A 25,270-nucleotide genomic window follows, 5' to 3' on the forward strand; every position below is an offset into this window, starting at 1 on the left:
CTGAATCTATCTATATTTTTTAAACAAAAAGTGCTACATTTTTCCATTTTAAATTGCCTACAGGAATGAAGAGCAATGTCCTTTGCCCTGCTACTTTTATGGAAAGGGAAGTCAGCAGCTTCAGTTGTGATTAGAACTGTTAAATGCCCAATGCTGTAAGATTAACATCAGGCCCCTTGGCTTGAAAACACCAACACCCAGACTTTAAAACATTTCAGATAGCATAAGCTTTCCTCAATCTGTTTTCGATTTTGGCTCTCCAATAATTCAGTAAGAATGACTTTATAAAAGATTGACCTACTGCAATCCTGGATGTGGCAGTAACCATCTTAGGGGTATTTCTCCCTTACTTATTATTTTCTTGGAGCTAGCTGTTCACTCAAGCACTCCTACCACAGAGCTGGAACAGCAATTTTATATACAGCTGCACGTTCACCAGTGGCACAGAAAGACAGCTACTACGTAACTATTATCTCTATTGTTTTCCCACTAGGAAGAAGGAGAATCACTTGGCTCATCAGGATTCACAAGCAATTCCAGAGAGCACAAGCACCAGTTATATACTGGCAGCATCTCGACAGTAAAGGCAGATTTTGTCAATTTGGTGCCTCATTCCACTGTGGTTTGATGACAACATTGAGCAAAGGAGTTTTGCATCCTTCGCCATCTGCTGTACACCTCTGCCTAGGCTGCCAAAAATGGAGGAACATATTGCCCCCTCTGCCGTCCTAGAAAATTAAGAGAATCCTTCTGAACTAATCCCAGATTTAAAACACCAAGCCCTGCAAATGAATTTAACCATTGCTCTTCATCCCTTCCAAGAACTTCAGAGTTAGAGGCATTGTTGATCCTCCATTTATTTTGAGAAATATAAAATATGAAAACTAGTTTACAGTTCCGGCACAAAAGTGATGAAGCAATAAGCACAAAGTTTCTTTTTACAAATAGTACTATATATTTTTACCATTTAAAAGTGCCTAGAGCTTTTCACAGCAAATAAAGTTTATTCACCTATATCTTTTGTCTTAGTAAAATATTAAATCTATTTAAATTGCACATGGACATCTCGGTAAAGTAAACGATACGTAAAGTTACAATGAATCTGTATTTAAAGCAGACAGTCATTAAAAACTACACGGAATGGAAGAGACTATTGAGGTCTAAATTGAATCTTAAAGACTGACCAAGAAAACAAGAGACAAGACACCGACTGATATGGCACAAGTGATTAAATTACTGACAGTTTGACAACAGGTAGTAGTGGCTATTTGAAGTTCTTCATGGATTTAATACACTGCTAAAATGTTTCGATGCAGAGGTTTGTTTAACATTTGAACTGGCAAGATAGTTTTTTTGACTGCTAAACATTATTCCACAAGATTACATGGCATCTCCTTCACATAATATTGGACCCTAAAATGAGTATGATGGTGTGTAAGAAAAGAATGAGTAGAGTGTACATAAGAAAATTTTACACCAAAGATTGCTGCAGTAGACAATTTACTACACCGTGACAATACAACAGTTGAGAAGTTTATCAGTTGAAATGAACTGTACTAACGTGCAACAACAGAAACTAGAACATTGAGAGATCACTCGTTTCTTGTTTCTTCTGAAAGTCTGCCCGGTTCAGATTTCCAGAATTGCTGCAGGGGTTCAGCCTACAGTTTTACTGCCAACACAACTACTTACACTATGCAAAATCAGGTGTGAACTGAAGCGTCTATAGACCAGGGTCTTAACTTTCACCCAGTTTTTTTATTCATCCTTTACAAACTCTTGTACTGAGTTATACTGTTCATTATTTGGAGGAGTCTTCAGTCAACATTTCCCGAAAAGTGTCTAGTGGTTTAAGAGGCCCAACCTGAAATATTTTAAAGAGGCCCGGCTGTCACTGGGTGTGTGCTCTGACCTTCTGGATTGTTTCTGAAATGCAAACACTAACATCCCAAGTTGAAGATCCAAAAATTCAAGTATCCGAAGTCTTACTGGTTTCAAGACCTGACCTTCAAGCCTGTGTTGATGTAAATCCCGTTTGCATAAGCATTTCTTTCAAACTACTGCGTAACTGATTCACCCCACTTTGGTATCTTCTTGCAGATGGTCAAAGGAGTATTTGATTTCTCGTCAAAATAAGAATTAATGTAGATAATCAGGACCAAACAATATTGTTATGTTGCTTTAAGAAACATATCAATGTTGACAATGGATGCATGATAAATGCTCCATTATGCGTCATTCACATTAAGCAGCACGGAAAACATGTATGCAGACTGGATTTCTCTGCACTAAAGCCCAGCTGTTGAAAAACGCAGGAATATACTCTCAAATTAATTTCATAGTATAGGCACGCACAACTTCACAGATCTAAACAAAATCAAGAGGCAGGACTGAAAACATAGGCTTTGGGAAGAATTCTGCAATGCCTCAACGTTTGCAATCTAATGAATGTCTAACCACTTCAAATGAGAGTGCCAGTGTGACTCCCCCAAATGCGATCATAAACCAGATATTACAAGTTTAGCCTACGTTAACAAAAACTTTTAAAAATGATCAACAGAATTCAGAGGGAGAATAAATAGCCTTAATAAATTACATTTCAAAGTTTTTCTGGTTAACCACCTACTATTTTTCATCCCAGCTTAACTGAATACCTCTTCTTAAATAGATATATAAAATATCTTAAAAGCAATCAATTTTGCTTACTTTGCTGTTAAATACTACTTTCAAGGAAGTGAAAGTGCCGAGTTTTAACAGTAATTTTAGATTCAGAGTACTGACTGAAAATGGAAAAACTGACATTTAAAATACAGTGGTGCTAACAAATACAAAATATGCAGCTTTGGGAAAAAAAGCAGCTCACAAGGCACTTGCTATAGTGGTCCATTAAATAAATGGCGTATATAGTGCACCCTTAAAACATCATTCTTATGCATCAAGCTTTTTCAGTGTTAAACAAAATTTATTAGAAACAACCATTGGGTCCTGTGTATTCTGAAGCAGTTACGGAGCAGCCTTGATTCACATATCATGTAAATCAAACAAATTACAAGAGGGGCAGGGGAGAGTATTTTAAATCACTTCTTGTCATATTAGAAGTTCTCCTGTTGAGTGATAAAACTCATTGTGGAATGCCATCCTGATTCCTTTCCCCACCCCCCATCCCAAAAGCTTCATTCCTGCTCCTCTAAGAGCCTGGTATTTTAATTACAATTGATTCTACCATCAACTACTGGTTTGGCTCATCATTTGCAGCTTTGAAAAATAATGTGCATAACAGCAGCATTAAGCTACCTTCCTTTTCAAAGCAAAAACTGGCAGATAAGAAAAAGTAAGTAATTGTAAGAGTTGTACTCCATTTCAATGGCTTAAAATGCTGAAAGTCACAATCCCACTTGATACTGGTTTCATTTGTTGTTGTTGTTCACAACATACTTCCAGAAGAGCTACAGACCCAGTTACATCTCCTAGCATTTCTCTGCGGGAATGGGTTCTTCATCTCCCTTTAGAAAGTATGCATGTATTATACCATACTTTTTAATTACTCCCAGACTGAGAAAGCTTGGATCATACGAGTATCTGCCGTCTTAAGGTTTCCACAATTGCATGTTGAACAGAATAAGGAAAGCTGTCATTGACAGAAGGATCTGTAGATTGGCCATCAAAGGAAAATGTAACATTCTAAATTAAAAAACAGTCCCTAAAACATTAGCAAGAGGTACCAACTTGTTCAGGGGACTTCAATCTACCTCAGCCCAGTCTGCTATGGTACTTACTTTTTCCTTAAGCACCAAAGTAAGAAAACTTAAGCATTTGTCCAGAATCACCGCACATAGTCCATTCTCAAGTTCTACCTTACAGATAACTTACAAATTCCGCAAAGTCTCTCCAACTTAAATCACCAAAAAAAAGCTAATCCTCATTCACACTTTTGCATAGTTTGGCATTTTCTGGAGTTATACTTTTGTTTTCTTTCATTGCTTTTGAGGGGACTCATCTGTCACATATCCAAGTGCTTTCAGCCTAAATCCTTCAAGAGAGAAGCTGAGTCCCACTTGAGCAGCAAGCTGTTCAGGACTGCTTGACATTCTTCTTTCAATTCAAAGTTAAGATTATTCAGTTTTATCTGCACTTTCAGATTTTTCCCTTTGCATCATGCAGCGACGAACTATGCTGTCAAAACTTCCTAGGTAAAAGAGGCCGATGATGCGAAAAATGCCCATGCAAACCACCTGGAAACAGAGAGAAACAGCTTTCAATTCACTTAGGATCCTGGACTGCAGCATATTATTTACTTATGAAATACAAGCTCCATGCAATATAACCAAGAAAAAAAGAAATGAGAACAATCAAAGCTATAATACAGTTTGAGACTAAGAACCAGGTTGGAATCTTAGCTTTCTTGCCAGCTGAAAAATATGACTTCAGTTTCCTAAATTCAAGTCTCCATAGTGTTGAGAGCCATTTGATGGAAAAAAATAATTGATGTTTGCATAATGCTCTACATATTTTATACTATTTTAAACTAAAACTGTGACTATGGGGCCTTCCCAAGTCTTACCTGCTGAAGACCTTCAGTAATAGAAGTGACTGGTGACATTCCGCTTGTCAATATCGATAGCATGTAACCATCGGAACCAACTGAGCTGTTAAAGTTCCCTTGCTGGATGGAAGGAAAACAGCAATTAAGGGCAAAGTAATTTATCCAGTTGTGCCAAGTCATGACGTGTCTTAATTTTACAGCTACTCATGATAATTAACCTGATTTGAATTAATATTTTGGTTAACTGCAGTAATATTTTTATGTTAAAATATTAAAAAATTGAACTATACAGGAGCATTCCAAAAGGCATTCCATTAAAAATGGACAAGGGACCTACCTTATATAAAGCTACAGAAGCGATAAATGGCTAAGTATTTCTTTATAAGGTGGAAAGGATCTAAATTTCTTCTGGAGTCACGCTTACTTATGGAGAAAACACACGATGTTCTGTTTGTAAATATTTCAGAGAGAATTACACCCTACCTTTGTCAGATCGCCAATCACCACTACAACTGAAAAATAAAATACTTCTTTTTAAAAAATCAGGTTGCTGGGAGAGGTGTACTTCAAATGCTATGTAAGTAGTACTCCATTTATGTCAAGTACTCCATTTTGCCTCCTCAAAACTGCAAAATACATTGCCTACTAAGCAATTCAGTTGGCAAAAGACGAGGAGGCAGAGCAAGATAGAGCATCATTTATTTATTTTCACCAGAAATATTGCAGCTCTATAGCTCTCACTCCCAGGCTTCTCCCTTTTATCCTCTCTAGCAGATCGTGCTGGAGAACAGACTTTCTGGAACACTGCAGGACTACGCCTATGGAATGCAGAAGCAAAAGGAGGAGGTGGTGCTCCTGAATCAGGGTAGTAAAGGATGTAAGATTTGGCTATTACCCAACACACACCTAAGGGGACTGAGTTCCTACAATAAAGAACTACTTTTTAATTTCGCTTTTAGTCTCCCAGATGACGGTTTGAGTGCATAAATACCCCACGTGAACTACTAAATCATCCAAAGTGCTGGAAAGCATGGTATAGAAATATCAGATGCTTATGATTAGAGATGAGATTGGTCTTCCTTAAGAACCAATGTAAAATACCATGTGAGGTGGTACTTGATTTTAAAACTCACCATCCTAAAACCAGACATTTTGCACTTACATGCTGTGTTTGTGAAACTATCGTAAAAGCTTCACAAACACCTGCAAATGCAAAACATGTTGAAGATCACATTTATGGTATTTGGAACTGTAAAATAATTACAACTTTTAGGATTCAATAGCAGTACTTTAACGACATGAGATTTCATGTTTATTTCCACTTTTATTTGGTTGTAGGCACTTCAGAACATCTTAGTGCCCATTTCTTCTTACTTTATTAAGGAAGCATTCCACAGCACAAATTGTTACAAAAATTCCTCAAAAATGCAATAATCCTTTTTAACGATGGCAGCCTTTTATGTATTTTAATCACTCCTAAATCAGATACTTAAGACCTTAAAAGCCAAAACATCTAGAGAGCCTCTATTTATTGCAAAATCATTTTGCTATGAACTCATGTTCAAGAAAAATCAGATAGTCAAACAAGCTTTTGAGGTTAGACAAATGGTATTTGATACACAAAAAGTCAATAGAGGTTAGTACTTTAAATAAGTTCTTATCTGTCTTCGAGACATTGCATCATACGGGTGCATCACTTTGTTCTGTCTAAGGAACATCTTTGGGTACCTTTTAGTTCAAAGGGATCGTATAAAATCATTTGTGGGCATGGTGGCAAAAGAAGAATAGAGACAAGCTTCCTGTTCAAACTAACCAGCAACAAGTACCATTTTACGTAAACTGATTTTATATTTAGCTGAGCCATTTTCTTAGTCTTAAACACCCATTACATGCCATCCAAGTCTCTCCTATGAAGGTCATACTTTAAAAGGATAATTTACTTACTATGGCATCTTTGACTATAACTCTGGCGACTTGTTCTGCTTGGCAAACAGATGAGGTTTCAGAAATTAGCTTCGTCTCTAAAGGCTTTAGTAGAAAGACACCATTGTAAGTTTGACTAACAACACACAGGAAAGAAAACACAAAGGTCAACTTTTGGTTTTGGGCCTTTCATCATGGATGACACTCGTTGTTAACAAGTGGTATCACACTGTCACCTAAAACATGCTTAGAATTAAGGGACAAGCATCTTCAAAAATCATAGCTTAGTTTTATGAAGAAAACTGCCAACTATTAATATTCTTAGTTTAATACTGATAGAATAGACTACTCGAATACTAATAGAATACTGATAGAAATAGTATTCTTTCCAATTATTTTATTTTTCAGAAGCTATCCTTCACTATGTCTCCTCAACACCTCTATCAGGTTTTGTGTGGGTTTTGCCAGAAATAAAGTAAAAAAAAAAATAGGCCTGAAATACTGTAAAATCCTACAAAACAAATTTATATTTAGATGTTTCGTTTGTTTCTCAAACCCCACACACTGGTATCTACCAAAATCCATCACTGTATTTCACTTCTTTGTGAGGTAAAATGGCATAAATGCTCTAAAACACTAGAAAAAATTACGGCAATTATTTTAACAATCACAATTTTTTAAAAAAATCTGATCTGTTACAAGAACTAGCAGCAAAAAGGTTTAAAAAGGATTTAGAAGCATATTTGTCATTCAAGTGCTTTTAACAAAAGAACAATGGAGCTAAATGCATAGCATACCATTTAAATGCTAAAAATATTAAGATAGATAGCTCTCTTGATAAAGAACAAATTGCACTAAATTGCAAAGAGAAAAATGCTTGGTTACATGTAAACTTGTTATAAAGGAAAATTCAGTTAAATATAATAAAGTTTAATTGAAGCATTCAAACTTAGTCAATACTGGAACTAGCTTAATATGTATAATCCATTCTGAGATTAATCCTTAAAAAACATACACTTCTAGGGGAGAGCTGACAAAGAGAGAAACCTGTAATCATTCAATCTGAAGAACTACAGAAATGAAATTCTACAGAAATGGTCCTATTTCCAAGTATGTGCAGAATTATGAACCATGATGCTCTGACTAGAGTCACCAATTTATTTTCTTAAAATACACATATTAAAATAAATAAATAAATCAGTCTCTGTCAGAGGAAATCACATCCAAACACCTTTTACATGCTTTTCTACAGTGATGTGGTTTGTGTCACCAAATCTCCAGCTCATAACCCCTGTGTACTTTTTAGCTCACTGGTCAGTATCAACCAAATCCAAAAGAGATAGATGGGTGTCAAAACTAAGTTACAAAATGATAAATTTGGGAAAAATCAGCAGCTAAATTGGGAGCACCAAACTAAAGTTAATGACACGTTAAAAAAAAGGCAGGCAGAGCTCAAGCATTAAATACTCCATCTGGCTAGTCAGTCAGTCAAAGCACTGTTGCAATGTGTCAAGCAGTTATCTCAAAGAGAAAGAGCTTAAACACAAGAAAAACGTATCCTCATATCTGACTTTTTTTGCTTAAGCTAACTATTAGTAATGATTACAGAAAAAATAGCCTAGCCCTAAAGAGATGCAAACCACAGAGACAGATGTTCTAAACTAAGGAGCACTAAATGAATGCAACAATAACAAATGAATGTCTGAACAATTTTGACAACTGAGTATTGCAGATATTTAAGGTGCACTATCAATGTAGGCACAAATAACCCAAAGACTTTGTGTGCTAGAACAGCATAAATCTGCATTTAAAGACAACGCCTTTTTGACAAACGAGCTAAATCTCACTGGATCTCTTTTAAACAGAAATCTTAGATTAACAGTACATTTTGCTGGTGAATATATTTCCCTGTAATGGGCTATTATGTAGAAAAAATCCCAAAGAATGTGCAAGCTACACAAGTATCTGCAGATGTCTAATTCTGGCACTTTATGTGGATGTGTGGGAGTATGTTTAATACAGAATATCTATATCAAGAAATTATGAAGAATTGTGTTACACAATCCCTGCTGATTCTTATATAAAGGGTGAAAGACAAAATGGAATTCAACCCCAATTTCTTATTACACGCGACATTAGATAGAGCTTCTTGAAAATGACTGATCTACTTAAACACCAGGTTTCTAGTTCACAGCATGCAGATTAAAAAAATAGACATTTTCTCTGGTTAGCAGATACTTCAGTCTGAACAGGGAGCCTGAATGTAGTCCCACCTGCACCTTTTTTTTGGAATTACATGTCATGTGCAGGGAAGCGTCAAATGATAGAGGCAACTACATTTTTGAAGGTCAAAACTTAACTTTAAGCTAAGCCAAATGAAAAAGGCTTACCACTGACACACCCTTCTGAAAAGGCGGTATCATTTGCACTACAAACACAATGCCAGAGTTTCCTTCATACTTTAATAGTGGCTGTTACCTAGGATTAAATTGTGTCATTACATATATTCACAAGGTGCCTGACTTGCAGCCTTCATTGAAGAAACTGAGATTTATTTTCATCTGTCAGAACTATCAGAACAGCGTAATATCAAAAGATGCAAAATAGGTATATTATTTCTGGCTCATTAAACTTTTATATCAAAACAAGTTATATTGGTTTTACAGTTCACTGTTCCACAGCAATATTTAGACTGTGTATAGAAAGACTTTTCAACATTTTCCATTCTTCTATATAAAACCAGAACAATAAACTACACAAAATTATTCTACAAGCTATTTAACTCTCAATAGCAGAGTTAATAAAAATGTTTAAGTACTTCTTAAAATCCTAATATGCTCTATTTTCAGTGGCACGACAGAAGTGAATGAAGTCTGGAAACTCATTGCTTACTATAAAGTGAACCTTTAAAAACATGCCATTATCACTGAAGAACACTTTACCTTTGTTTTACTTTCTTCTGCAAAGCCAGGTGTGTCAGTATCTGGAGGATAGGCCACTGTTACGTAGATATTATAGGGTTTGACCTGTATTTTAAAAAAGTAAGTGTTACCTTAATATTTAAAGCCTTTACATGCCTTTCTGAACTTCATTCCTCTTGTATGGAAAAAATACAGCAAGCAGAAGTTTAAATTGCATGTAGTGTTAAATCACCCTCATAGCCAGCACTTTAAAGATTTGGAGCCTTACCAAATGAGAAAGCAAAATAAAGACTTTAAGGAGATGGTTGTGCTGCTTTGTTTAGTAAAAAACTGTAAAAATTCTGCATTTGATGAACATAAGTGCTTTTCAAGATTCTTAGAAGGAATACAAAAATAATTTAGCTCTACTATTCTATTGATTTCAATTTTAAAGACAACCAAAACACTGCCAAACACCAGTACCTCACGTTCATAAAGACAAGGGCAAAAAAAGATTCACTGAGGTTTATTAGAATGCTTTTTTGTTATTATTACGTCATATTTTCACTGCTGAACAAATACGAGAAAAAAACAAAAACACAGAACTCAAGTTTGGTATCTTTATCTCTTAAAGATATGTGACTCAAGTCACAAGGCTTTTCAACCCCATGGTTTAAACTTCCATAGGGCCAAAATCTAAGGAGACAAAAATAAGTAGAATATGTGAAAAAAACTTAAGTCTTGCATACCTAAATGCGATCCTTGCTGTATTTGTACTATTTGCTACAGAAGCACATCACTTACTACACTACTATAATAGAAATGGCTACAATGCAAGTCTGTACTCCAATACAAATAAAGAAGCTTTGAATGAATGTATTCAGAGGGCTAAGATAAAGCAAAGTGTTGTAAAGCCCTAAGCAATTTTATTTGTATTACAAAACCTTCCGTATGAAAACACTTACTGAAATATCATGTCACAGGTCCATAACACCCTAGTTTTAGATTTGAGGAAATTAGTCCTCACAAAAATATCAGCCACCAGTCTGAAGAAAGGCCCTGTAGTCACATCATTCTGCAGACCAGAAGCGATCAGATGCAGTTTTACCCCACACTCGTGTCCTGATCAAAGCATCCAACTACAATGACCAGAACAGGGTAACAGCAGCAACAATACAAGGGTCTAGAACCAAACACAGACACTTAACTTATAAGCATTAACGACTATGTATTTACACGCTTAACGGAAGAGTAAAGAATGTCACTTACAAATCAATTTTACCAGTTTTTCTACAATAATGTACTTATAATCTCCTTTCGTTAAATCATGAAATGGATGTTTGGTTTTTAGGCTTGACTTAAATTTAGATCATTATAATATTAAAAGCTCACCTATACCAAAACTGAAAAGAGTAAACCACTGTCAACACAAGACATTTGTGGGCAATCATATTCAAGCTTGCAAGTTTTACTGTCTCATATAGCTCACATACCATTAAGTGTGGCCTCACAACCAACTTGGAAATCATTTGCTTAAGAGCTTTGAAATTGAATTTTTTACAGATGACTTAAAAATCCCAGTCTTTTTTTGTTAAAAGAGAAGATTTTCTAAAAACACATGCTTTTACATGGTCACCTCCAGCTCTAGAAACAAGCTGAATTTATTCTCCTATGCAATTGAAATCAACATAGTTTACGCAACCCCACGCAGAGCGATATGATTTTACTGCTCCCAAAGAAGCGCCAACATAGCACACATCAGCAGCGTTGCACAAGAAAAGCAGAATTATTGAAATGAAAATTTGCTCTGCTGCTTGTTAAAATAAATATTTTTTGTTTACAAGCAAAAATACTTAAATCATTGCACACACACCTCCATTTGCAGGGCTTCAGCCAATCCTCGAAGAGCAAACTTTGTTGGAGAGTAAGCTGTATAACCAAAGAGGCCTAATTGCCCCGCCTGAGATGATACAAACACAATCCTTCCCATCCGTCGCTCCTTCATGGTAGAGATCACTGCACGACTTGGGTAAACACTACCCAGATAATTGACTGCCATTAGTCTCTGTAGAAATCATATTAACATGGTATTTGAGTCACAGATTTAGACGTATTCAGCTGTTTAGTATTATTTCTCAAAAACCCTATTTCAGTTTGCTTTAACAACAAAGTTCACTCGATCTGTATTTCTATCAGCTGATGAAAGAAACAACCGTTTTCTATTCTACAGCCTTATAAACTGTTCTATAGCTAAGAACCTCACCTCAAGACAAAAGAAATCCACTGGTATATACATCTTAATGCCATTCAAGATACTGATAATACTGTGAGCCATAATGGCCTTCATAGAAAAAAAAAGAGTATGTGACAAAAAAAACCTGACTGGAACAGTGTTGAGGAAGCAATCCTTTTAGGAATGATGTATGAGAACATACTGAAAATGAAAATTTAAAGATCGTCCTAAAACAGGAAAAATTCTATGTACTCATGCATTTCAGAAATTTTCATCTTTGGCAGGATAAGAGGAAGTCTTTATGTTTACCCTCTAGAAGGCCTATAATACAACTGGCAGCCTATATGAGCAATAGCACGGATGGATGATTTACATCTACAACAAAATTATGCCCATTTAGCATTTTTGGATGTTTCAGTGGTGACTTGTGAGACAGGAAGGTGAGAATCATTAAAGTAACCAAAATGCAGGGGTGGTTTTTTTGTTGTTTTGTTTTTGGTTGGTTGGTTTTTGGAGGTCTTTTCATTAAAGCAGCGGCTTCTCAAGCTGCACCAAGTTGCAAACAGTCTGTGCATCTCAGAGTTAAAAATCAGTCTTTTCATTGTTCATTAAGCAGGTTAAAAATATGAAATATCTTCATCAGGAAAAAGAGATCGTGTGAAATTCAGTGTCTTTCACAGTGCATTAAACTATAAAAAAAAAAATGCATGTCAGGCTTTCCCTATCCTAGATGGAGAACTCGTTGTTCTGACCTATCAATGGATCAACAATTAGGGAATAAGTTGCAATCCTTGCAAATCTAAAGATACATTCTAATTCTGAAAGCTACCACTAATCAAGCGTTACCACTACTCATACAGTCTACAAAGACACAGTAATGTAATCCGTTTCTTAGAACGGCTGAATAACAACTCATTCATACGATGAAATAAAAAAGTATGCTCACTCACTTCAAAAGAATTCACTTCAATAGCCTCAAATTTTCCTGTAACCGATGTTCCTGCACAGTTTACAAGCAGGTCAACTGGCCCCAGCTTCTCCTGAGCCTGGAAAGAGATAGATGTCAAGATGTTCTTTAGCATGAAAAAAAATATTCCTCTAGCACAGTATCACTGTTAGAAATTATTTCTATTAGAAACATTACACACAGGTAAGTTTATAAATATATGGAAGTGAATCAGTTCCTTCCTCACCTGTTTTAGAACGTTCTCCACCTGTTCATAATCTTTAGATACATCAACGGAAATACATAGTACAACCTAAAAAGGGAAAGCGAAAGAAAATTTTGTAACTTAGGTTACAGTAATAGTCGGCTCCAAATCTTTCAAAGTGAAACTACTGAGTGATACATCTTTTCCAGAAAGAAACATTTTTTTTTTGTTTGTTTTGACAGGACAGTTTGCACTTCTCCCACACTGCAAAAAGTAATCCCTGCCCCCTTCCAAGGTAGTATAATCCTAGAATAATGAGCATGTATTAAGAATAAACACTTCAGGATCCTCAAAGAGATACTTCCTACATGAGCAGCTATTTCTAATTTATCATTTTAAGACACACCATGACTCAAGTTAATTACATAAAGATTAGTAAAATTGTTCTAGCTAAGACAGTCAAAATTCCACAGTTCTATATTTAACTTTTGTAAGTGTGAAACACAAGTAAATCTATCAGTGTGGCTTAGGTTCATCTTTAAGAAAAAATCTAAAATGTTTTTTCCATATCATAGAAGGGCATGGTTGCTATTTCTCCCTCTGAAACTGCAGCATCAGCACTGCAATAAATATCAAAATATGTAACAAAGCTGCTAACACAAGTACTTGCAATGTGCTTAAAAAAAATAAAAAAATTAGCTTTGTAAAATTTAATTGGAATGTATTGGGGCAAAATTTGAAGAAAATCTAAGAAAACTGATTAGTAGCAATACCACACACACACACACACACACACACACATATATTAAAAAAGTGAAATAATGTATGTTTACTCCTTGCCTTGGAAAAAGAGATCATGGATTCTAGTTTGAAAGATACAGGAAAATGAAAACAAACATTGTCCCAGTGGGAAGAAAAAAAGAGTGATATCTAAGTTGTCACAGCTGAAAGTTGGTATTGGTTTTATTGGAAGCTTCTGATTACTGCTAGCAATGTGATCTCAGAATCTCAGTTTTGAAGCACCTACAGATCAACTTCCGGCCACAGGAAGCACTGCCTTTGGGGTATCACTTACAAACTGTAAGATTACTGCAAACTCCAGCTTGGCAAGGGATTTACAAATAAGCTACCTCCTCTGCTAAAAACAAAACAAACAGCCCCGTCCCCCCCCCCACACACACACAACAAAAAGCCATTAGAGCTTTGGGGCAATTCATCATTTTCAAAGGAGAAGCAATCATACCAGAATAGAAGTAGGGACTCCTGTATTCTTGTTCTGATTTCTATGCCTTCTTTTACTTCAGTCAATTCATTTAAACTCCACTGGGGTTGAAATAAAGCCATCACTAGTTTCTAACAAGTGTCATCATAGTCACTTGTCATGAAATGTGGACAAAAAAAAAAAGCTTACCACAGTGTAACTAACTGCTTTGGCAGCTAGTCATTTGTCAGTTTTGCCTCTGGTCAGACTGCAACACTTCTTAGCTGCATAAACAGAATCTGCTTGCCTTTCCTGTACAGCAGGTTGGCTATTCCTGCCTCCCAGCGTTGTGTGTAGTTGGACATCTGAGTAAACTTGTGGTGCAAGTTATTGATGGGTCTGCGTGCATCTCCCCTTGAGGCATTTTTTACATTTTGGAAATACTTATCTTTTACATAAGTTTGAGAACAAAATAATAGTTGAGCTAAGACACCATTGGTTTACTATCTGTATGCTATCTGCATGTCTTTGCAAGATCAGCAAGGAGGTTAAAGTCACAATTCCATACAAAAATTGCATAGAACAGTTATTCATACTGTGAACAATATGCTTAGGAACTACAAAATTTTTTATTAGCTACCACCACATTATACAATTCATCTCTTTGTTTCTATTAGTATATTTTCTTTTTTCTGCTACTCTACGCCAATTACCTTTGCTCTAGCGCGTGCACTGTAGATCCACTCCTAGGAAACAGATTATGCTGCCAGAAAGCCCAATATCCTCATTCCAGTCCCTCACCTTTTGTTCTAAACAGTGCTTTCTGAAGGGTCATTCATAAAGCATTCATTTCTCAATAAAAGCTCAATTCATCTGCCAGTGAAGTAACTAGGAATATTCCATACTAGGAAAGGGATTTTTTTTAATTAAAAAAAAAGAACAAGGATTTTGTCCCATTGTACACCTTTACTGATATAGAGTTCATTGTCAGCATTCTAAATAAGTGACATGCAAATACCTTTCAAAGACTATTTGCCAAGTCAAACACTAAAATGTACGTAGATGCCAGAACCCTGGTTGTCAATGCAACCTGGTTTCACGTATATATCCAAGAGCTGAATGCATACAGCATATAATCATGTAAACAGTGATCTTTCCCTTTTAGCTTGGCATCTAGCAAATATAACAGTCTCTGTGTATGTAATTCATGTGAGACAACATCTTTTCTCTATACTTTCAGCAATCGCCTTGTACAGCTTCTGTCAGTTCAGCTCTCCTCGCTTGTCAGTTTCCTACCTGCTGTTCCAGTATGAGCTCTGCCCCAGACTCCCTGCTTTTTCTAATTGTGTTCTTTGCATTTAGAACAGGCAGGCTTCCCTGTCACATTGTCTATAACCCAACAATAGGTTCACAGGAGGGCCAAGCTACCACTGTCACTCCCACCGTAGCCAGATTAAGCACAGACAAGTCTAAAGCTGCTACTGCAAAAGCTGTCCTGTTAGCCCACACCTAAGCCTGCTCAGTCTTGAATATACTTTCTGAAATTATAACTGAAACTCTTATGGACATGTACCAACTACTACTCTGTAAAAAAAAAAAAAAGTCCATAGGTGTCAAGCTTGGACAGATTTTTAACAGGAACATCCTGACAGTGTTTGACAAGGGATTAACTTTTTTTTTTTTTTTTTTTTGCCAAGCTTGGGAAACTACAAGAACAGCTAAAGGAGAATGGTTACCAGGATCTATTTGTTTTAAAATAGACAAAATATAGTTCCTCCTCACCTCAAATGGCTTAATTTTTCAAAATAAAGTTGATCTGAGTAAGGCAGCATGCACAGGAAAAATCATGTTGTGCCATTTGTGATCATGTTGTGCCATTTGACAAAAATAAGTTAAGGCAATCTTACAAATTAAAGTATTGAGAAAATTTAGTATCAGAATTCCTAACATTGGCTCCAAAGATTCATCTTTCTCCATTGCTTCTTTTCAAGAGACTATTCAATTTATTAATTCACCAGACTAAAGAAGTGATGTATTACAGCCAATAGACACCAAATCCCTTATTACAAGCTAATCAATTGCTTGCATTTGTAATCACAGAAGTTAAAAGTTTTGGCACAAGAAAGGGGAAGACAAAGACATGATGGTCAATACCATTACCCCTCTCCCCTCATTTATTAGTAACAGTAAACAAAATTAGCATATCATCTTGAAGTTGTGTATTTTGAACATAGCAAACTGACCTGTTCTAAAAGCTAGTACCTTAGCAGGCTCTAGAACAGTGCCTTTAAGCATGTGCCCACTATTAACTCAAAGCACCTTCACAGTTTAGAAGTCTGAGAACTTCACAAATTTGCGCATCTGTTACAGAGCTTTACCAGGAAAGAGAACAAACAGCAAGATATTGTGAACTAAACCTGAAAACAAGTATCCCAAGACAATTGCTGTATTTATAAATTGCAAAGGATGAGAGATTTTAAAAAAGGGGGTTCTTCCACTTGATCCTGAACAATACAAATGCTTATCAAGTGACAGTAAATTGCTATCCAAAAAAGCTATCCAAAAAAAAGCATACTACACCTACAGTTGAAGACATCAATCTTTTTCTCTGAGAAAAAGCAGTTAAGGTACTAGGCAACATCAAATGTAGTGGATTTTGGAACATTGCATGTAGGTAGATTGGCATTTTTTGAATTCAAGGAAGGCTTCACCTACTCTTGTCAAATGGTTTTGTTTTAAGAACAGGACTACTGAGACTACGCTGTAGTGACTACCTTGAAACAAACAACAGCTGTAGATAGCAGTGATCTTACCTGCTTGTCATTAACGGAGTACTTTTCTATTTCCTTCTTTGTCTGCAACAGCTTGTTCTGAAATGGATATAAGAACAGCTAAAGCACTGCAGTTATGAGAACATGTTAGTCATCAGTATTTAAAAAAAAAAAAAGGCTTAGAAATACTCTCTAAAATAAAAAAAAAATCCTCAACTAGCAACAACGCTCTCATCATCTTACAAATTTATGAATATATGATCAAAACATGAAGACTATGAAGCTACCAGAAAGCAGATATTTTTCATTTCATCTACTAAAACCAGCAACAACATCTGTAACAGATTTAGTGCTTCTTCTTCATGTAACTGCACAAAGAACTTAGTACTAGGACAATAGGGAGACCAAAATTGAAAAGAAAAGACTATTTTATTTTTATACGGTATTACACAACTATTCTGAAAACTGTCATGGAATTACCACGAAAGTTCAATGAAAATTCAGCAAATGCAAATTACCATGATCCTATCAAGAAAAAATGTGCTAACTTTGGCTGCATTCAAGGTTATGCAAAAAGAGACAGCTAGAACTGAGAATCGGGAAAAAAATAAAAATAAAAATAATAAAAATTAGGTGCTTTTATCTCCTTGAAGAATTCGTTTTCTCTTTGAATGAAATAGCCCATGTGAAATCTGTCATTCCAAATAATTTTTCAGTACCTCTTATTTAAGAAAATAAGAGAAAAAAACAAAAAAGCACAAAGTAACCCTTTTTCCTCCAAAGCTATCTTGATGAACAACTTTTCGCTAGTATGATGGAATGATGATCAGAACCCAAACTATTCTGGAATTTTAAGTATTCACTTTAATTCCCCTGTTGTCACTTACTGTACCGAAATGCTACAGTTTTAAAGAATATAGGGCTTTTCTTGCTTTGGTCCTCTCACAGATCTAGACAGTGAACTAGGTGATGACAATAATAGAAGCGATAGCAATGGCAGAGTTTTAAGGCAGGCTTACCACAAATTCCATGCTGGGCTACACTTCTTTAAAAGGCAACCACCTCTCCTCTGCAGATACGTTAATTTTAAATAATTAGGATTGCCTTAAAGCATACAGTGAAAAATATAGAGTAATTTTTATTCCAAAATCATTCCTCAACCAAACACTTCACAAACATAATTTAGTCAGTAAAAACACATATATACTTACCTCATCTCTTGCAATCAGTGTTATGAAAGCACCTTGCTTATAACATTCAATAGCAATACATTTTCCAATTCCACTGGAGCCTCCCGTTACCTAAAAATTATTTGAAAAAGTCACTGCTAGTCCATTATTCTCACCCCTACTCCTATACAAGAAAAGTCACATCAAAATTCTAAAATTAGACTGAGATTAAAATACTACCCGATGAAGTGTGAATAAACAAGATATACTAGTTTACTTCTTTAATATGAATGGAAAAATAAAATTTCGATACATTGATAGGCCTCTCTCTACCACTCCCCCCTCCCCTCCTGAAAAAAAACCAGCCACTCAACAGCTTAACTTCAGTGATGTTTTTTCCTCATTTCTTATGTCAGGCTCACTTAGACCCACTCCTGTATGTGTTCTTTCACTTGCTTTTGACAAAACTTTGTATGATATTCCTAAAAGATGGAATTAGATAGAATTTGGAAATCACTATTAATGTTAGCTATAAGAATGCAATTGCTTACTGTCCCTCCATGCATAGTTACAATAGAAATTATTTGTAAAATGGACAGTTGTAAACTACGCACTGGAAGTACCATGTAAACACAAACAGGATTAAAGAAATTACCTTCCTCTTTATTAAAAAAAAAAATAATAATAATCTTTAATTTGACAGCAGGCTCTCTGTAAAGTATGTCTCTCAGTCCCTCAGACACCTCTTGGTTTGTGGTGATCTCAGTCCTAAGCCTCCATAACCTTTTCTTCTTCTTCCTCTACATGGTAACTGACTAGTCTTAAACCAAACAGGAAATAGACAAACGCAAGGTGATGCATTTGTCCCGTCACCTGTTGGAGGGCACCCTCTGCCAAACAACACTAAATCCAGGTGAATGTCACATTAACACTTCTCACACCACCCTCAATAAACGTCCTTAGGAACTCCACGTAGAACAAGATGCCGATGACAACCTTGACCTCTCTTTTTGACTAAAACAGAAAAGTCTCCCTGATACTGCCTTTCAGGTGATTTGTTCATTTAAGCTCAGTTTCGGTCAGTGTGTGCCTTCAGTCCTTAAAGGATGACACACCCGTGTCTTCCATACAAGACTAAATTTCTTGAAACTTCTCCTAAGAGGATATTACTGAGAAAATACTGGAAAACTTTGTTGAAATGAGATTCCACTGGAAGTTGTCATTTTCACTCTTTATCAAGACTTCAGAGGAAGTAAGGTATCACCTCCCTTTTAACTATGAGAAAATGAATGTGCTGAGCTCATTAGTGGAAGAGCAAAGACCTCCAGTCTTTAACTACACACCCTCATCTGCAGGTGCCTCAGAGTTCTGTTTTCGTAGACGCATTATCCTTAAAATTCTTTCCTTTCCTGGAGGCAGTAAAGTCGGAAGAGTCAGAAGTGCACTCTCATGAGTCACCAAATTCTTCTTTCCTATGAGTGTTTTTATCACTAACCTTCAGAAAAGAGCTTAGTGCACTAATGGCAATTGTGTAATCCCAGCAAACAAAGATTTACAACACTGCCACAGTTTTTTCTGGTTTGTCTGCAGTCAGAAATGGGTGTAACTTTCACAGAGACTAATGTCAGCTTAAACTCCTTACGCTTCCTCTATTATTAGAGAAAGTTACTTCAAATTAGCTTCTAATTGACTCTGTGCAAGATTAGCTTCACTACACTAACCTCTGAGAATGACTCTACGATGCATGTCCTGTTCTGGAGATGCTAAACCTGGTCTGTAGTATTCTGAGGCAAGGAGGGCTGCTTTCTGAGTAAATTAAGACTAGGTGAGAGCATTAGTTAATTATTTGGAACTTCAGAAGAACCCCAGAATTCATTTAATGCTTCCTGATGGAAAAGGGTTAGGAATTCTACTTTATGTGTACCTTGCAAAACTTCAGTACATCTCTAGGATTAAAAGACTCAGTTTGCTATGATCAGGCAAACCTCAGTTCCACAGAATTCATGAGCTGCTTTGACAGATCTTCAACAGCAGCAGGTATACCAGCACAGAAACTAATGAATGTGCGTGGAAGGCTGCTCCGATTCCAATTTTTGGCACTGCACCGAGAGACTGATGATTGCTACCTGCACAAATTGCTGAGTATCATGAACAGGTCAACTACACCAGTGCTTGAGGAATTCTTTGAAGGTAAAGGTATTGGCACCGAGCCTCTGGCTTGTCAGACAATGCTAACATTCGCTTCAGAAAGACAGGGTCTGAAGTCATCCAAGAAACGGGAAAAGGAAGTTTTTATTTGCAGTCACACCCGAGAGCACAGGAGAGGGCTCGTGTCAGCTAGGTCAGCGACAGGAGGCAGAACCAATTAGCTGGGAACTGAAGTGTTTGGGAGGAAGGCTGTTAATAATACGTGGGAGGTTGTTACTAACACGCACATCTTTCAGCAACATTTACCATGAATGCAAACAACAGTAAAAGAAAACGCAACAACATACAAACCCTGACACTACTGAAAACTGTGCCACAACTGAAATTAGCCTAAGCAAATCTTTGAAATCTGCTAGGTTAAGGTTCTAACACAGACGCTCCAAAGGAATGCATCCACGCCATTAAAGGAGACATTATTACAATTGCCCTTATGCCCAGCAGTTCTATATTGATATTGCATTTCATTAGTTCTGGATGTCTGAAGTACCACCACGACAGTCCTTAAATTTCACTGTAACCCAACCTCAGAGGGGTTAGCACAATCAGAAGTCTTGAGACGGTGACACCAAACACAGACTAATTTCTTGGCAAGAAAGTTCTGGCTCCAACATCTTGAGCTATGATCCTTGGTTACAGAGTTCAGCTTCTAAGGACACCAGGGTTTATTTCCCCTTGAAAAAATAGACAAGTTAGGGGTGAAGGAAAGAGAATTGCTGTGTGTCACTTTCAAATTAGAGATGCTGGAAACTTGCCTCAATCGATGAGAAAGTCCAGCTCCAAATTAACAGAACTGCCATCAGAAAATATCAAAGTCACAACCCGATTGATATGGTATTTCCAGCAGGACTTTCACTTAGCAGCACTGGATGGAAGCTGACTTCATGCTTTTAGAGAGCACACTAGCAGAAGGCATTTCCACTGAAACAGAACATCCCCGTAACCAGCTCTGAGTGGCCACTGCTCCTGACCACCCTCAAAATGACCTCTTGCTGAAGCACTCCGATGCCTCCAAACCACAGATCACATCACTCCCCACACAAGGGCCACAACGCTGAGACACCAAGACGGGTCAACTTTAAGGACATCCAAAGTCCACCACAATTATCTGGTGAGCCCTGCACAGAAGTGGTGAGCATTTCTAGACCCTTATACCCGTGGCTTTGGCTTGTGGAAGGAAAGAAGAGAGCACGTGTGCAGGGTAGATGTAACATCCCTGACAAAGTACAGTTAAATGTGATGCAAGTGAGCAAGATGTACACAAAGCAGTGACAACTGCCATATCATATCCTCTTTTTCCTGTCTACTGTTATAGCCAGCTACCAAAACAATAGCTTATCCTCACAGAATAGGTGATGTTTGCTAGTATGTAGCTTGAGACCCGAGGAGGAAGTTGAAGCCAAAGGCAATAATAATAATAAAGGTATAAAATGCACTTCTAGACTTAAAAGGGAGAAGTTCAGCATGAAAAGCAGCAGCTCTACAGCAGAGAAATAACTTTTAGACCCTTGATTCTAGAATACCAGCCTAGTCATAGTGGAAAAAGAAACAAGTATTAAATGTATAAACAGCATTTCTTTTTACTGACTAAGCTATGCCTGATGCTTGAGCTAATGTGAGAGCAGAGAAGTTGTTTTTACTTAATGGTGCTCACTGGGGTCACCAAAATACACAGCAGATAGAGAACAGGAAAACACCCCACAAGCTTACACCATCAGTAACCTGGAGCTCTGTGGACTTCCACTGCAACCAGCAGTCCTAGTCTTTTCTAAATAAAAGGGACTCCTACAATCATGATCGCTCCAGAAAGCGTGCCTTGGGTGACACAGAGCGCATTTCCCTCATGCAAGGGACTCTGCTAGAGGACAGAGGAAAAAGAACCTTAAGTTTTCTGCTTCAAATCTCTGCCCATTTAGTTACTTAGCTACAACTCAAACATCTAACTATATTAACCATAACTGTTAGGAGCAGAGTGAAAAAATGCTGATTTAAATTGAAAATTCAACAAATAATTGGTATGAAATGCTGTCCGGAACAGTGTCTGAAGTTGTACGATGACCTTTGTTAAGAAATACAACAGGTTTTCCTAACAGTTTCAACAAGCTCCCAGAAATAAGAGTTTATAGATAGGCCTTCCTTTTTATGCTGCAGAAAAAGAAATTTATTGAGTATATGCTGGAAAAGTGTATTTACTGTGAAGTGGTAATCATTTGTCCCCCTAGGAGGAATTAGCCAGCTAAATAAACAACTTACACCCTTCCTTTTGTTAAGTATATAAAATCAAACCCGTCTGAAACTTACTACATTACTTAACCAACTGAACTAAAGGTGTATTGAAACAGTGCAGTATTTTACCAAGCAGTAATTCTGAAGACTGGGTTTAACTGAGACCTGACAAAGATCACCAATCATTAGTGTTATCTGAATTAAGTCATGCGTTTATAAGAAATTATATCCATAGAGCGCAAACAGATTTTGACATTTTTCTGTCAGATGACATAAAAGAAGTCTTTAAGTAGTGTGAGGGTCCTAAATATTTTCACGTTTTAGTAACTTCGGTAGCAGAAAACTCACATCAGATGATGTGGGAATTGCCTTTACACGCACAGGCTATGTGGAAAGCCTCCCTGAACAAAGTTTCTGATTTACACTATCATCATCCAGTGATCCAGTGTTTTTTCTCATACAGTTAGCTAGAAAACTTGAAATCCAACATGTGCAATTGTCCAGGGTTATTAAGAGCATCTACAAGTCTGAGTATCACAGACTCACACAATCATCTAGGTTGGAAGAGACCTCCAAGATCACCGAGTCCAACCTCTGACCTAACACTAACAAATCCTCCACTAGTAATGAAGACTGAAACAGCTCCTCCACATTTCACTGGTTTGCAGGAACGCTTGAAGAGCATACTCAAGTGGAAGTAAAACAATAGCTCTGCCAGCAGCAGTGCCGATGAGGCTGATTACCTGCCGATTCGTATCGTGAGGCTGAAATATACCGACAGCCTTTACCATTAACAGTACCTTAGTACAATACGCTCTCTACTTGGACTCCTAATTTTAACAAGACTCGCAGGAATACTGCTTTCGAGACTCCCACTCGCATCAAACCCAGCTTAAACTGCTTAACGCAGTCACAGCAGCCGCGGTTTGGGCGGAAGGTTTCCCTCACAGGAATATTTTCATCATTTCGAGTGCGACCGGAGGGGAAGGGGCTCAGCTGAAAGAGAAAAAAAAAAACCGCGGCCCAACGGTCGAAACGGCCAGCAGCGGCGGTTAACGGCCGCCGGGGGGAGGAAATAAAAAGGGGGGGGCAGGGGTGGGGGGGACACGACACCTCACTCACCACGACGTGGGCGCCGGGCAGCTTGAGGGGCTTGGGGCTGATGAGCGGCGACACCATGTAGAGGAGGAGGACGAAGGCCACGACGAAGGCGGCCGCCAGGAGCAGCATGGCTGGGGCCGGGCGTGAGGAGGAAGACGGGGAGGAAGAGCAGCCCCTCAGGCCGAGGGAGGGCGGCGGGTGCCCGCCTGCGCCGCAGCGCCGCGGGGCCGGGGAGGAGGAGGAGGAGGATGGGGGGGGCAGAGGGGGAGGAGGCCTCAGCCGCCGCTCCGCGCGCCGATTGGCTGGCCACGCGGGCTCCGGCCCTCGCGCTGCGATTGGTCGGCGGGCGTCCAGCGGAGCGCGCTGATTGGTCGGGGGGAGGGACGGCGCCCGGAGATTGGCGCCGCGGGCCGTTCGCAGGGTCACCGCGGGGAGGCAAAGGGCGGAGGGCGCCCCCTCCCTCCCCGACGGGCTTCTCGCCACGCCCCCTTCGGCGTCACGTGGGCTTCCCGCCGAAAGGAGGGGGCGGGGCTGGGCGCGCGGAGCCGTGAGGCGAGGCCCGCGCGCGGCGCCTGGCGACCGTTAACGGCCAACGCTCGGGGGGGCGCTGAGGGAGATCGCCGAGTGTGGCGCCGCGGAGCGCCTAAGGCCTGCCCTCCTGCCGAGTCCAAACAAAATAATGCCGTACATATGTCTTAGATACTCATTCAGTATCAGAGAGATAACGATCGGACAAGAAAACACCAGGGTGTGCAGGAGGGTGTGAAAGTAACACTGGGGACGAGATTAGAAGTAGCGAGTAGGCGGAAATGGGAACAGAGGTGTGGGCAGGGATCAGGCAGTTTTCAAGGTGAGGACGAAGGCTCTGGATTTGGTGCAGTAAAGGGGTGAGAAACCCACAGTTGGTTCTGAAACGGGGTTGACCTGGAATACGTCTTCATGACAGTGCTGCAGAAGCAGAGGCAGGAGGAAATGAGAGGAAGAAATCGTGCCTAATAAGATGATAGCTGCCGCGATGACAACAACGGAAGGGAAGGAATTGATTAGCGGTCTGTCTAAGAAAAGACAGCATATTCATTACATCGTTAGCAGAAGTCAAAGTAGGACGCAGACCAGAAAATGCTGCAAATACGTTCATTTCCTTCTTTACGTACAGGACAACCTATGTGTGTTAACTTGTGTATAATGTTAATTAAACACAAAACAAATTGATAAGGTAATAACTAGACGCTATTTATAGACATCCACTGCAGAACACAGTGAGACTTAAAAAGCCCAAATGTCAGCAGTATGGAGATAAAGCAAAGCAGGTGGAGATAAATCCATCTTTCACAATACAACACAATATCACCCTCTGCATCAATGTGAGGTGAGGGCATGGATGAAAGCAATCCTCTGCAGTAAGTTTCTAGTAAAATGGAGATTAAACATACTCGTTCAACGCCTTTCAAAGCCTCGAACACATGATATGATCCTGATCAGTCGCGGTTATGATCACATATTACTAAACACACTTGAAAAGCCCTTCCGGTTTAACATGGAATCCCCTCAGTAGATTTTATGGAGAAGTCTGCACAGTTTTGTCCTTTTGTTCAAGGGGCCCTTTTACAACCTTGTGATTGACAAAACAGGTAGTGTCTGCTCTTTATTTTGTTCTGAGGAGAGCAAAGTGCCACGAATTTATGTCTGGGAAATGTATTCAAAGATGAAGACCGTATGAACTGCATATAATCCAACAATGGATCTGCATAGCAGTAGGTTTGGGATTTCAAAGTATGACAACAGATACTGATTTTTCCCCTTCCTGAGTTACTTGGTTTGTGTTCGTCTTGTATGACTTCATCTGC

The 25,270-nt window shown here is 38.3% G+C and overlaps 1 protein-coding gene across 3 annotated transcripts; it reads right to left on the bottom strand.

The window, feature by feature from the left end:
- Positions 1-839: 839 nt before the first annotated feature.
- Positions 840-23,689, bottom strand: KDSR (3-ketodihydrosphingosine reductase). Of its 3 annotated transcripts, none has more exons than XM_035318257.1 (11): positions 23,655-23,675; positions 23,445-23,588; positions 17,934-18,023; positions 16,765-16,821; positions 12,793-12,858; positions 12,550-12,645; positions 11,240-11,431; positions 9,409-9,492; positions 6,488-6,571; positions 4,562-4,663; positions 840-4,232 (listed from the first exon to the last, which is right to left on the bottom strand). In XM_035318257.1, exons 2-11 carry the CDS (start codon positions 23,550-23,552, stop codon positions 4,113-4,115), a joined length of 999 nt encoding a protein of 332 aa, XP_035174148.1. In that variant the 5' UTR covers positions 23,553-23,588; positions 23,655-23,675; the 3' UTR covers positions 840-4,112. The 3 variants fall into 3 exon arrangements, with proteins under 3 accessions (XP_035174148.1, XP_035174147.1, XP_035174149.1); XM_035318256.1 differs by having other exon boundaries at positions 4,092-4,232; positions 23,445-23,564; positions 23,651-23,685; XM_035318258.1 differs by lacking the exon at positions 9,409-9,492 and having other exon boundaries at positions 4,092-4,232; positions 23,655-23,689.
- Between the last annotated feature and the right edge of the window lie 1,581 nt (positions 23,690-25,270).

This window comes from Oxyura jamaicensis, chromosome 2, assembly GCF_011077185.1.
Source record: "Oxyura jamaicensis isolate SHBP4307 breed ruddy duck chromosome 2, BPBGC_Ojam_1.0, whole genome shotgun sequence".
Lineage (NCBI taxonomy): Eukaryota > Metazoa > Chordata > Aves > Anseriformes > Anatidae > Oxyura > Oxyura jamaicensis.

Bases quoted from the DNA above. Each gene is read 5' to 3' on its own strand.
- KDSR (XM_035318257.1), bottom strand. From the start codon at position 23,552: ATGCTGCTCCTGGCGGCCGCCTTCGTCGTGGCCTTCGTCCTCCTCCTC. The intron at 18,024-23,444 runs GTGAGTGAGGTG...AATAATTTTTAG, and splicing joins TGCCCGGCGCCCACGTCGTG to GTAACGGGAGGCTCCAGTGG. The intron at 12,859-16,764 runs GTAAGATCACTG...TTCCCTTTTTAG, and splicing joins ACTCCGTTAATGACAAGCAG to GTTGTACTATGTATTTCCGT.